At 34.8% G+C, this 12,398-nt stretch overlaps 1 protein-coding gene across 3 annotated transcripts in view; it reads left to right on the top strand.

Moving 5' to 3' along the window:
- The window catches only part of LOC127853062 (uncharacterized), a 60,196-nt gene extending 49,080 nt beyond the window's left edge, over positions 1-11,116 (top strand). For all 3 annotated transcript variants that reach the window (XM_052387187.1, XM_052387189.1, XM_052387188.1), the window contains one exon: positions 3,238-11,116. In XM_052387187.1, coding sequence (XP_052243147.1) covers positions 3,238-3,439 — 202 coding nt within the window. In that variant the 3' untranslated portion in view covers positions 3,440-11,116. The remainder of the gene's footprint in view (positions 1-3,237) is intronic.
- Positions 11,117-12,398: the final 1,282 nt, after the last annotated feature.

Below are 12,398 nucleotides of genomic sequence, written 5' to 3' on the forward strand. Positions count from 1 at the left end.
GAGGTATGTGAACACATGTAGCAACCTGAGACACTTTGACATCAGCTCAACCAGCTGTACACACAGGAGGTAGGTGAACACATGTAGCAACCTGAGACACTTTGACATCAGCTCCACGAGCTGTACACAAAGGAGGTAGGTGAACACATGTAGCAACCTGAGACACTTTGACATCAGCTCCACGAGCTGTACACAAAGGAGGTAGGTGAACACATGTAGCAGCCTGAGACACTTTGACATCAGCTCCACGAGCTGTACACAAAGGAGGTAGGTGAACACATGTAGCAACCTGAGACACTTTGACATCAGCTCAACCAGCTGTACACACAGGAGGTAGGTGAACACATGTAGCAACCTGAGACACATATCAGCTCAACTAGCTGTACACACAGGAGGTAGGTGAACACATGTAGCAACCTGAGACACTTTGACATCAGCTCAACCAGCTGTACACACAGGAGGTAGGTGAACACATGTAGCAACCTGAGACACATATCAGCTCAACTAGCTGTACACACAGGAGGTAGGTGAACACATGTAGCAACCTGAGACACTTTGACATCAGCTCCACCAGCTGTACACACAGGAGGTAGGTGAACACATGTAGCAACCTGAGACACTTTGACATCAGCTCCACGAGCTGTACACAAAGGAGGTAGGTGAACACATGTAGCAACCTGAGACACTTTGACATCAGCTCCACCAGCTGTACACACAGGAGGTAGGTGAACACATGTAGCAACCTGAGACACTTTGACATCAGCTCCACCAGCTGTATACACAGGAGGTAGGTGAACACATGTAACAACCTGAGACACTTTGACATCAGCTCAACCAGCTGTACACACAGGAGGAAGGTAAACATATGTAGCAACCTGAGACACTTTGACATCAGCTCAACCAGCTGTACACACAGGAGGTAGGTGAACACATGTAGCAGCCTGAGACACTTTGACATCAGTTCCACCAGCTGTATACACAGGAGGTATGTGAACACATGTAGCAACCTGAGACACTGACATCAGCTCAACCAGTTGTACACACAGGAGGTAGGTGAACACATGTAGCAACCTGAGACACTGACATCAGCTCAACCAGCTGTACACACAGGAGGTAGGTGAACACATGTAGCAGCCTGAGACACTTTGACATCAGTTCCACCAGCTGTATACACAGGAGGTATGTGAACACATGTAGCAACCTGAGACACTGACATCAGCTCAACCAGTTGTACACACAGGAGGTAGGTGAACACATGTAGCAACCTGAGACACTGACATCAGCTCAACCAGCTGTACACACAGGAAGTATGTGAACACATGTAGCAACCTGAGACACTTTGACATCAGCTCAACCAGTTGTACACACAGGAGGTAGGTGAACACATGTAGCAACCTGAGACTATGACATCAGCTCCACCAGCTGTACACACAGGAGGTAGGTGAACACATGTAGCAACCTGAGACACTGACATCAGCTCCACCAGCTATACACACAAGAGGTAGGTCTAAACTTACAACTTAAGGATATGATTGGAGATTAACACACTGTGAATAGTGGATAAGTTAATGATTGCGCTCAAGTTAAATCATAAAGCATAGACCATTGAGTGGTTTAACATATTGTCAATAAATTGTTTTAAATAGGTTAGGTTTTATTGAAAGTCATTAACTTGGAGATGGATAATGAAGTCCATCAAATGCTGTTAATAGCACAGTGCTTTTCAAAGTTAGATCTGTAAAATAAAGTTCTAGATTCCGGAATGGACACATTTATCAGTAACTTTTTGTCATTAAGTGAGTGTTCAATTTGCTTGTGCTTTTTATGTTCCCCAGTCTATACTGGGGGACATATTGTTTTTGCCCTGTCTGTTTTTTTTTTGGTTTGTTTGCGTCAATTTTAACATTGGCCATTACTTTTGCAATATTGAAGATAGCAACTTGATTTTTGGCATGCATGTGTATCTAATGGAGCTGAACATTTTGAGTGGTGAAAGGTCAAGGTCATCCGTCAAGGTCAAAGGTCAAATATCTTGGGGGACATAGTGTTTCACAAACACATTTTGTTGTTTGTTAGATTTATCTGAAATACTCCTCTCTGTTTGTTGGTATCCCTTATTCTCATAGTATCGGCCTTCATTGTATTGTGACTTAAACGGAAACACCTCAAGAAGTGTTGGACAGTTAAGGTTTATCAATTTTAAGGTTTTTTGAAAATTATGACAATCATTTCATGCTTTCTAGTTAAAATTGAAAAGTAGGTCATGTTTATACCAGGGTGATGCTATGAATTTCAAAGTAACACATAATTGTATCAGTTAATAAGTAGGTATATCAAATGTTGTATATGCCATTTATTTGTGGAAAAAAATTATTTAATGTAAAAATATTTTAGATACAACATGAGCAAGTGTCATTTTTCCATTGAGAATTTATTTCTTGAACAAGCACATGCACATAATAAAAACCTTTGCAACCAATCAGAAGGGCCAATATTATGAGAAATTTTGTACATTATACAGATTACTACAGAGAGCATGTACAGTTGACATATAAAACATTATTTTGTGTTTGTTAATCTTTTCACTTAAAATATTTAGATATATTCATTTAGAGGGACGATACTACGGATACACCTGCTAAACTTGTATTCATTGAATTTTCAAGAAAATTAACGTTTGTCAAGAAAGAGATTTGCTTTGGATAAACATTAAATCTTTAAATTATTTCAATATGAGTGCATGCAATCAATGTGTGTTTTCCATGAAAATATTGACTTTATTGAGACAGTAGTACATCCCTTTATCCCATATTAAAACAATCCTGAGCTGTTGAAATTACACTCTGCAGTAAAAACGTTCTTGTTAAATACAGAATTGTTTAATTACATTTTTTGACTTTTGTCAAAAGAATGGCCAAAAATGATGGGCTTTATGGTAAAACTGGTAAATCTTGATTAAAGCATTTTCATTTTTGAACCAAACACATGAATCAAAACTCAATAATAAGGTTGTCTAAGCCATGATAAATAAACTCTAAACACTTACCCAAGTAGCTTATATATTGGATGTGTTTTTTTTACTGTTTCTTTAATGCTTATTTGATTCAAAATTTACAAAATATTTTGTATGATATAAATAATTGTTTGTATAATTGTAATACCGAAATGTTTATTTAACATAAACAATGAGAAGAAAGTACAAAGAAATAAACTTAAGTTGTATTTATAAAATTACAGTGTGTCTATGATTGCCAATTTCTGCGGCCAGCGTCTGGAGACATTGAAGATCAACTTTCTGACTGATGTGACAGAACAGTCGGTGATCAAGCTGGCAAAGCACTGTCGACGTCTTACCTCAGTGCACATGTACGGATGCACAAGCGTGCGCAATGTGGACAAAATCATGGAAGAAAGACCTACCTTTACCCTGGAAATGTGATCTACTTCATTTGCTCAAGCTTGGTAGATGTAGTTATGCAAAATTTATATAATCTTATATGACGTAGTTAGAAATAATTGGTTATAAGGGTATTAAAGCTGCAAATTAACAGCCTCTATGTTTCAATTATTTTAGTATGAAAGGTAATTGTTCACAGATTGTTTAAATGAAAATTATTCAACTTTGTGTCACAAATTAAAATAATAAAACATACAGACTCACACTAAAAATACACTTCTGTTTATGAGTTATAATGTCTGCTATAATAAAGCTTTACAAATAAGAATCAGTCGAATAATTTGAGTATTTCTGTTGTTCTCGTTCTAATCTGTGACAACACATTGATCTCTTATTAGCGAGGCTGTTTTCGGAGAAAACCCGAGCTATTGTCATAGCCAGCTCGTCCCCCGTAGGTGTCGTGCTAAAACCTTAACATTGGCTCTAAAATCAAAGTGCTTCACCTACAACTTTGAAACTTCATATGTAGATGCACCTTGATGAGTTGTACATGCCAAACCCATTTTTGGGTCACTTGGTCAAAGGTCAAGGTCACTGTGACCTTTTATATCAAACTTTAAAATAGGCTCTAAAATCAAAGTGCTTCCACCTACAACTTTGAAACTTCATATGTAGATGCACCCTGATGAGTTCTACACACCAAACCCATTTTTGGGTCACTAGGTCAAAGGTCAAGGTCACTGTGACCTCTAATATAAAACTTTAACAAAAACCTTAACATTGCCTCTAAAATCAAAGTGCTTCCACCTACAACTTTGAAACTTCATATGTAGATGCACCTTGATGAGTTCTACACGCCACACCCATTTAGGGTCACTAGGTCAAAGGTCAAGGTCACTGTGACCTCAAAAAAATTAAAAAAATTCTGACAAGCTTTCGCAGCCGAGCGTGGTACCCATTATGCGTTGCTCTTGTATTAAGTATAACATTTATGTCATACTGTAACAGTCTTGGATAGTTGAAGGATCCAGGCAAAAGCTTTTAATATAAAGGCCATTATTTGGAGCCCAGTTTGGGTAGCTTTTTTGTTATTTTATGCTTAAAATTATATTCTTGTAATAAAACTGCCACTCATATATTCTGCTGTACACAATTATCAATTAAAAACTTTTAATAACAAACTTCACAAAAAGGCAAAATCAGTGAATAAGTCTCATGAAAATAGAATTAAATAGGAAATAGATGGACTGGTATATATTTATCTTTGACTTTGGCTCAAAGGCTGAAGAAATGAAGTTATGTTATACATTTGCTTATCGTGTTATGTTGTTCATAAATGGTTACTTTGGTTGCTATGAGAGACAATGTTGCTAACCATTTTAACAGAAAGCACTGAGCTCTCACTTTTGAATGTAAAACTCAGAAAAGCATTGAAAAAAACCACATAGTTAAATAAGTAGGCCAATAAAGAAAAATGTAAGAAAACTTGAAACAAATTATATGTGTTAAATTGTGTCTGACAGTTTGTTACCAAATTTGTAAATGATGCTTAGTTTATGAAAGACTAAATATTGTACTGGTATTTGTATCTGCATAGATAACAAAGTGCCTGTTTCTCCTCAAATTATTTCTCTTAATCTTTGTGCTTTGGTGATTAATTCATAACTATTGGTATAGTTCTACTTTTGTAAAAAAAAAAGTAAATATACTTTACCAGTATTTTATTTAATCACCCAACATTAGATTACATTAGCGTGACAATAATATTGGTCTTGTATGATGTGCTGCATTCCCTGTTGAATAGTAGGAAAAACAATATCAGAAATGTAGTTAGATGATCATTGAACTAATTGCTACCACAAAATATGATTCAATGTGGTATTTGGTATTCGTTTTTATGTCCCCCGCCACTATAGTGGGGGACATATTGTTTTTTCCCTGTCTGTTGGTTTGTTTGTTTGTGTGTTTGTATGTTTGTTTGCACCAACTTAAACATTTGCAATAACTTTTGCAATTTTGAAGATAGCAACTTGATATTTGGCATGCATGTGTATCTCTTGGAGCTGCACATTTTGAGTGGTGAAAGGTCAAGGTTATCCTTCAAGGTCAAAGGTCAAATATATAGCTTCAAAGCGGCGCAAAAGGGGACATACATGTAGTGTTTCTGACAAACACATATCTTGTTTATCTGTGATTTTTATATGAGGTAAATTCATGTAGTTTTTGTTTATCAGTGATTACTATTATGCTCAAATGGTTACCACAGAATGAAACAGCTATAAACATGTGGATGTGTGATTAGATTGTCGTTTGGGATTTTTTTTTTAGTTAATGTCACAATTGTTAAAGGTTGGTTTCATAATAATCAGTGTAAATTAATACTAAAAATATTGTTTGCCATCCATAAACATGTGCTTATCTAAGGTTCAAAAAAGAGTTTTTCGTGTTGACATGGCCAAATTGTTTAATGCATTTTCGTAAAGTTTCATCCCAGATTAGCCAGTGCAGTCTGCACAGGCTAATAAGGGACGAGACACCTAAATGATTTTTTTGTTTAAAGAACGACTCTTCTTAGAAAAAATCGAGTTTAGGCTGAAAGTGTGTCCCCTGATTAGCCTGTTTGGACTGCACTGGCTAATCTGGGACGAAACTTTGTGCACATGCATTGAACCCCCTTTTCACAGAGCGCGGCTCTTTTTTTTTTAGCTCCACTGGCCAAAGGCCAGCGGGGCTTATGTCATGGTCCTGTGTCTGTTGTGTGTGCTTCAGTGCGTCTGTGCGTTAACTTTTTCTTTAAACATCTTCTTCTCTTAAACAACTGGTCCAATTCTGATGAAATTTCTCAGGAATGTTCATGTGGTGAACCTCTTTCAAATTTGTTCAAATTATGCCCCTGGGGTCAAATTTGACCCTGCCCCGGGGGGTCAAAAAATGGAAAATTTGCTTATATAAGGCCTATTTTGTGCAAACTTTATAAATCTTCTTGTCCATAACCATTGGGCCTAGGGCTACCAAATTTAGTATGTAGTGAAATCTTATAGACCTCTACCTAGTTTGTTCAAATTATGCCCCTGGGGTCAAATTTGACCCTGCCCTGGGGGTCAAAAAATTGAAAATTTGCTTATATGAGGCCTATTTTGTGCAAACTTTAAAAATCTTCTTGTCCATAACCATTGGGCCTAGGGCTACCAAATTTAGTATGTAGTGAAATCTTATAGACCTCTACCTAGTTTGTTCAAATTATGCCCCTGGGGTCAAATTTGACCCTGCCCTGGGGGTCAAAAAATTGAAAATTTGCTTATATGAGGCCTATTTTGTGCAAACTTTAAAAATCTTCTTGTCCATAACCATTGGGCCTAGGGCTACCAAATTTAGTATGTAGTGACATCTACCGGTAATAGTCCTCTACCAAGTTTGTTCAAATTATGCCCCTGGGGTCAAATTTGACCCTGCCCCGGGGGGTTAAAAAATTGAAAATTTGCTTATATAAGGCCTATTTTGTGAAAACTTTAAAAATCTTTACATCCATAACCATTGGGCCTTGGGCTACCAAATTTGGTATGTAGTGACATCTAATAGTCCTCTACCAAGTTTGTTCAAATTATGCCCCTGGGGTCAAATTTGACCCTGCCATATGGGGTAAAAAAATTGAACATTTGCTTATATAAGGACTATTTTGTGCAAACTTTAAAAATCTTCTTGTCCATTACCGTATGGCATAGGGCTACCAAATTTGGTATGTAATGACATCTTATAGTCCTCTACCAAGTTTGTTCAAATTAAGCCCCTGGTGATCAAATTTGACAGTTCCCCATGGGTAACAAAATTGAACATATGCTCATATTGGGCCCATTTTGTGCAAACTATAAAAATCTTCTTGTCCATAACCATTGGGCCTATTTCTACCAAATTCGGTAGGTAGTGACATATAATAGTTCTCTACTTAGTTTGTTCAAATTATGCCCCTGGGAACAAATTTGACCTTGCCCCAGGGGTCACAAATATGAACATATGCTTAAATAAGGCCTATGCAATCTTCTTGTTCTTAATTATAGAGCCTAGGGGTACTACATTTGGTATGTAGTGATATCTCATAGTTTTCTACCAAATTTGTTCAAATTATTCCCCTGGGCTCAAATTTAACCCGGCCCCGGGGGTCACAAAACTGAACATATGACGTTTACCAGTGGAGATTACTGCGGCCGTTTTGCTGTGACCAACAAGAATATCAACATCTTGTAAAAATGAAATAAAACCCTGTCATTTAGTGCCATTTTAGGTCAGATGGTGACTGCTTACAAAGGCATTGAAGTAAGAACATGTGTTATGAATGTTTTTCTTACAAACTGAAAAAAGTCGGGTTTTATTTAAATATGTCGAAAGTGACCATATATCCGGATGAAAATATTTTGGATGACATGTTAATTTCATGCCTTTTTCGTAGTGTTTAAACCAGTTAAATAATATATTATTGATTTTAAAAACACAACTTCCATGAACATAATTATTTCAAGAAAAGTCAATATATGATACTGCAAGGTAAACTCAAACTTTGTATCCAAGAGAAGGTGTTGAAATTAATGAAGTGCAATGTTCTTAACTATTGTTTATGCTGCTTTTTAATAACTAATGATTCATTAATCCATTTGTGAATCGTGACTCATGAATTGTGGATATGATTGTCAATTGCTCAACAATCCATATATATTTCTGACCATTTTATAATTTTCTTAATATAAGTTATGAATTGATCTTAGAAGTCAAATGTATTACTGAATTAAATACATTTATAAATATAAAGAAATAATCTTTAGATTATCATAATATTCTCAGGCCTGTTGGTCTTAGAGATGTGTGGGTTGATGAGCAATTTCTCCTTTTTATCACAATTATTTCTACCCTACCTGATCATTTCCTTCATATACCATTTTAATTTAATTGACGTCTGCAACCTCTTTCAAATTGGGAAAGTCCAAAATGTGTCGTTTGGTAAAGGGTTAAGGCATTTTGATTCCTCTGGGTCTTGTGAATCTGTTTCAAATCAAATGCGTAGATTTGATCTTCAGCATCTAAAAATATGTGAAATAGAAAGAACGACAATATCTTTTGGAGAGATAAATGTACCTACGTTATAAGCAAAGGACCTGTGCAACAATTCCCGGGCTTTTAAGTCTGTTTAGTTAACACGGTAGTAACTTTTTCCATATATAAAAATGCTCACCCTTCCAACTTTAAAACCTCAGTGGGACGAGGGATAGAAAGAGAAAGTCATATGCTTGAGTACATTTCAACCCATGCACATTGCACATTTTTTCCCCAAAGAAAAAACAGTGGAGTAATACAGGGCCATCATGGCCCTCTTGTTTTTTTGTACTTCAGGTTCGTTTGTTGATAAATTAGTTCTACTTTTCACTGTCCTTACAAGTTGCATGATTTACAAGCTTATTAAAAATCTGTGATTTTTATGTATGAATATACATATTTATTGTATTTGATAAATGTTCACCCATTTTCATCATTGTTAAACAAAATCCATGTAAATACACAAGGTTATAGGCTTCATATGAATAACAATTAACTGATTTCACAAATATATAATTTTTTTTGTCAAGAAATTTTGCATATAGATTTTGCTCACTTTTAAATTGTTATACTTATGTTATTCTGTCCAACATTTATTGGATATTATGTTTATTATATTCCGTCCAACATTTATTGGAAATTATGTATACTTCATATATATATAATAAAAGAAGTTTATTTGTTCATGTTTTAGTCTTAAAATTTGTGTTCATCCGTAGTTTTTGCATTTAGATAACCATTTACTCTGTGAAATAAAAAGAAGTATTTAGTGGGAAACAGTTTTATTTGTATACAAAACAAAAATATGTAATGTATTTTATTGAACTATACTTACCTTTATATGATTTTGATTTAAGCTTTGAAAAACACTGCAACACTTTCTATGGTTTTGATTGTTTCTAACCATATTTTTATACATTTAATGAATTATTTAAAACTGCTTTTGTATTGTTTGTATTTTTATAACTAAAAAAGAAAAAAGCTGGGAAAACACTTTTGGCTTGGCCTATTTCTAGAAAGCTTTTTGTACATTTTCTATTCATTTAAAATCTCAAGTCCAAATATACAAGTTCATGAAGACATTCATATATTGTTCTGTCCCACCATATGGGAGACATTAAATAAGCTCCGCATTTCTACGTTTATTGGTACTTTCATCTATTCTTGGTCGAATCTTCGCAGATTTTAATTAAACCTTCACAGCTGAATATCCATAATGTTCAGATGATCATGAAGAAAGTTATTTTGTCTTGGATTAAAAACTGCACATTTTTGTTGTTTTTTTTTAACAAAAAGTTGGTATTTTTTCCTTTTTTTTAAACATTAAGTCCTCAAAGTTGTGTGTACTCAACCCCTATTAACTGCTTGGGGGATTTATTTCACAGCTGAATTACCTTTATGTATGAGACTAGTGAATCTTAGGAAGATGTTTTGGCCCCCACCAATATGGGCATACTTGTGGACAATGCCATGTTTTGTACTGTATTATGTATGCACTTCCTTACATGTTTCGGACTACATACACTTCTACAATCTTTAGCAGGCATTCATACTTTCACAGCAAAATATTATTTTATGTAGTTGGTAAAAAAGACAAGCATTGTAGCTGCAAAAAAAAGAATTGTGGAATAATGACCTTATTGTCATATTTACATTAAGTATACGTAAAGATGATTTTGAGTGGAGGATTTGTGTGTGTGCAAACATGTTCCTAGATGTGCCTGTGACACTGCTTTTTTTATATACACATAATTTGAACCTCTATGCAAATGTGTTTTTGAAACCACAATGTGATTGTTAAATCAGCTCTTGTGTTTTGTAGAAAGTTTGCTTTAAGTTTATGTATATTTTATGATACTTTTTGGAGAGATTTTCCTTATACATTTGTAGCATGTCTAACATGTTTAAGTCTTATTACGCGTTGTTCTTTTGGATGCTTTTTGTTTGTTTTCTTTACACTTTTCCATTTGTACTATTCCTGTCTTATCTTCAGTATTGTACATGTTTTCATGCAACTGGTGTTGTGGTTACATTTCAGCATCTGGAATTGACCTTCACAATACAGATGTTTAATTAAACAGAAAACCAGTCTCCTGCAATTTATTAACTATTATTATCACTAGTTTATATATATTAATATTTATTATCAATTTATTTTAGAATATGTATTCTATATGGCTATGCACTTAAAAATAAGTTAAATGATAACACTGCGCGAAGTCCAGAATATGGATCCGTTTTTAATATAAACATGGGGTTGTGCTTATTATATAACTTATAAATGTTACAAACAGTGTTTTCAGTATTATTGTTAGTTGTTTCTTGTTGGCAAATATATGATGACAATTGCTAAAGGTCGGTATTACATTATTCGATTTCCTAATGATGAATGTTTTGCAACTGCAATACTGTTCTTTATCTTAGAAAGCCCCACTTCTCCAGCTTGTTTCGTGTTTTGCACATGAAGTATTCACGTGTATATTACTGCCTGTGGAATTGCACCTGTGGCCGTGTAAGGAATGGTCACGGAGCATGTTTTCAGAGTTATTATAATCTCAATTCTTTATCAACAAATACAATATTATATAATGACACAAAAGAAGGAACTGGAATGTAGAAATAAACTGTTTTAATTGACTTTGTCTTCCTCCATTTAGACTTTGTCAAAACAATTCAATGTCGTTTTTCTACGCATTTATTTTATACTTTTAACACAGCAATCAATTTACTGGGTACATATTTGTAATTGCATAGTGCATTATTATATCCGTTTGCATGTGTGAAGCACGTAAACACATGCAGTTTTAATCTGGCACATTTTGATTTATATGTTTGATTTCCTTTATTAAAATACACTAGGGGATGTTGAGACATGTATCCGTTTAAGTTGAGAAAAACTTCTGACCATACAATCAATAAATACTTCTTTTTTTCATGAGACAATACCTTAAACATGATTAAAATATCGAACAAATAAGGTTAATACTACGTTTTGCAAGCCTGATTTGTTAAAAGACCCAATACCTGATAACTGCCGCCATTATGTCACAGGTTTAAGCATTTCCACTATATGCATTAATAAATTGTCACATGATGTGAATATTGTGTAAAATGGACTATCTATGAACGGAGCATATAAAGGAAACACAATTCAACATTTTTAAACCTGGTTTTCCAAAGGAAACAACTGGTTATTATATTGGCGAATGTCGGCGGGCGGGCGGGCGGACCAAGCTTGTCTGGGCCATAACTTTGTCGTTCATTGTTATATATTAAAATCATTTGGCACATTTGTTCACCATCATTAGACGGTGTGTCGCGCGAAAGAATTACATCAATATCTCCAAGGTCAAGGTCACACTTTGAGTTCAAATGTCAAAAATGGTCATAAATGAGCTTGTCCGGGCCATAATTACGTCATTCATTGTGAGATTTTAAAATCATTTGGCACATTTGTCCACCATCATTGTCGCGCGAAAGAATTATGTCAATATCTTTAAGGTCAAGGTCGTCACCACTAAAAATAGATTGATTTTTAAACAATGGGGGTAACTTTGATCAGTAACAATGCACATTTTGAGTGGGTCTCCCTTTATTACACTTTTTTCAAATTGAAATCAAGCTTGCCACGAGTAAAAAATATTGAATATTACACAAGGGGGGTAACAATGCACATTTAGAATTGTCTCCCTTTTTCAGACTTTTTTTCAAATTGAAAACCTGGTTTTGTGACAATTTTGTCCCTTGTTTAATTATATGTTTTGCGGAATAGAATGTGTATGAATGATTAAAATAGTCCACTATTTGCTGCGTCTTGATCACGTGGTATTTAAACGCAGCAAAAAAAGGCTAGTAATAGAAAAGAATCAGAGCTCTGAAGACACTGAAGTTGTTCGCTATATTGCATAATTTAAGACGC

Source organism: Dreissena polymorpha, chromosome 12 (genome assembly GCF_020536995.1).
Source record: "Dreissena polymorpha isolate Duluth1 chromosome 12, UMN_Dpol_1.0, whole genome shotgun sequence".
In the NCBI taxonomy this organism is placed as follows: Eukaryota; Metazoa; Mollusca; class Bivalvia; order Myida; family Dreissenidae; genus Dreissena; species Dreissena polymorpha.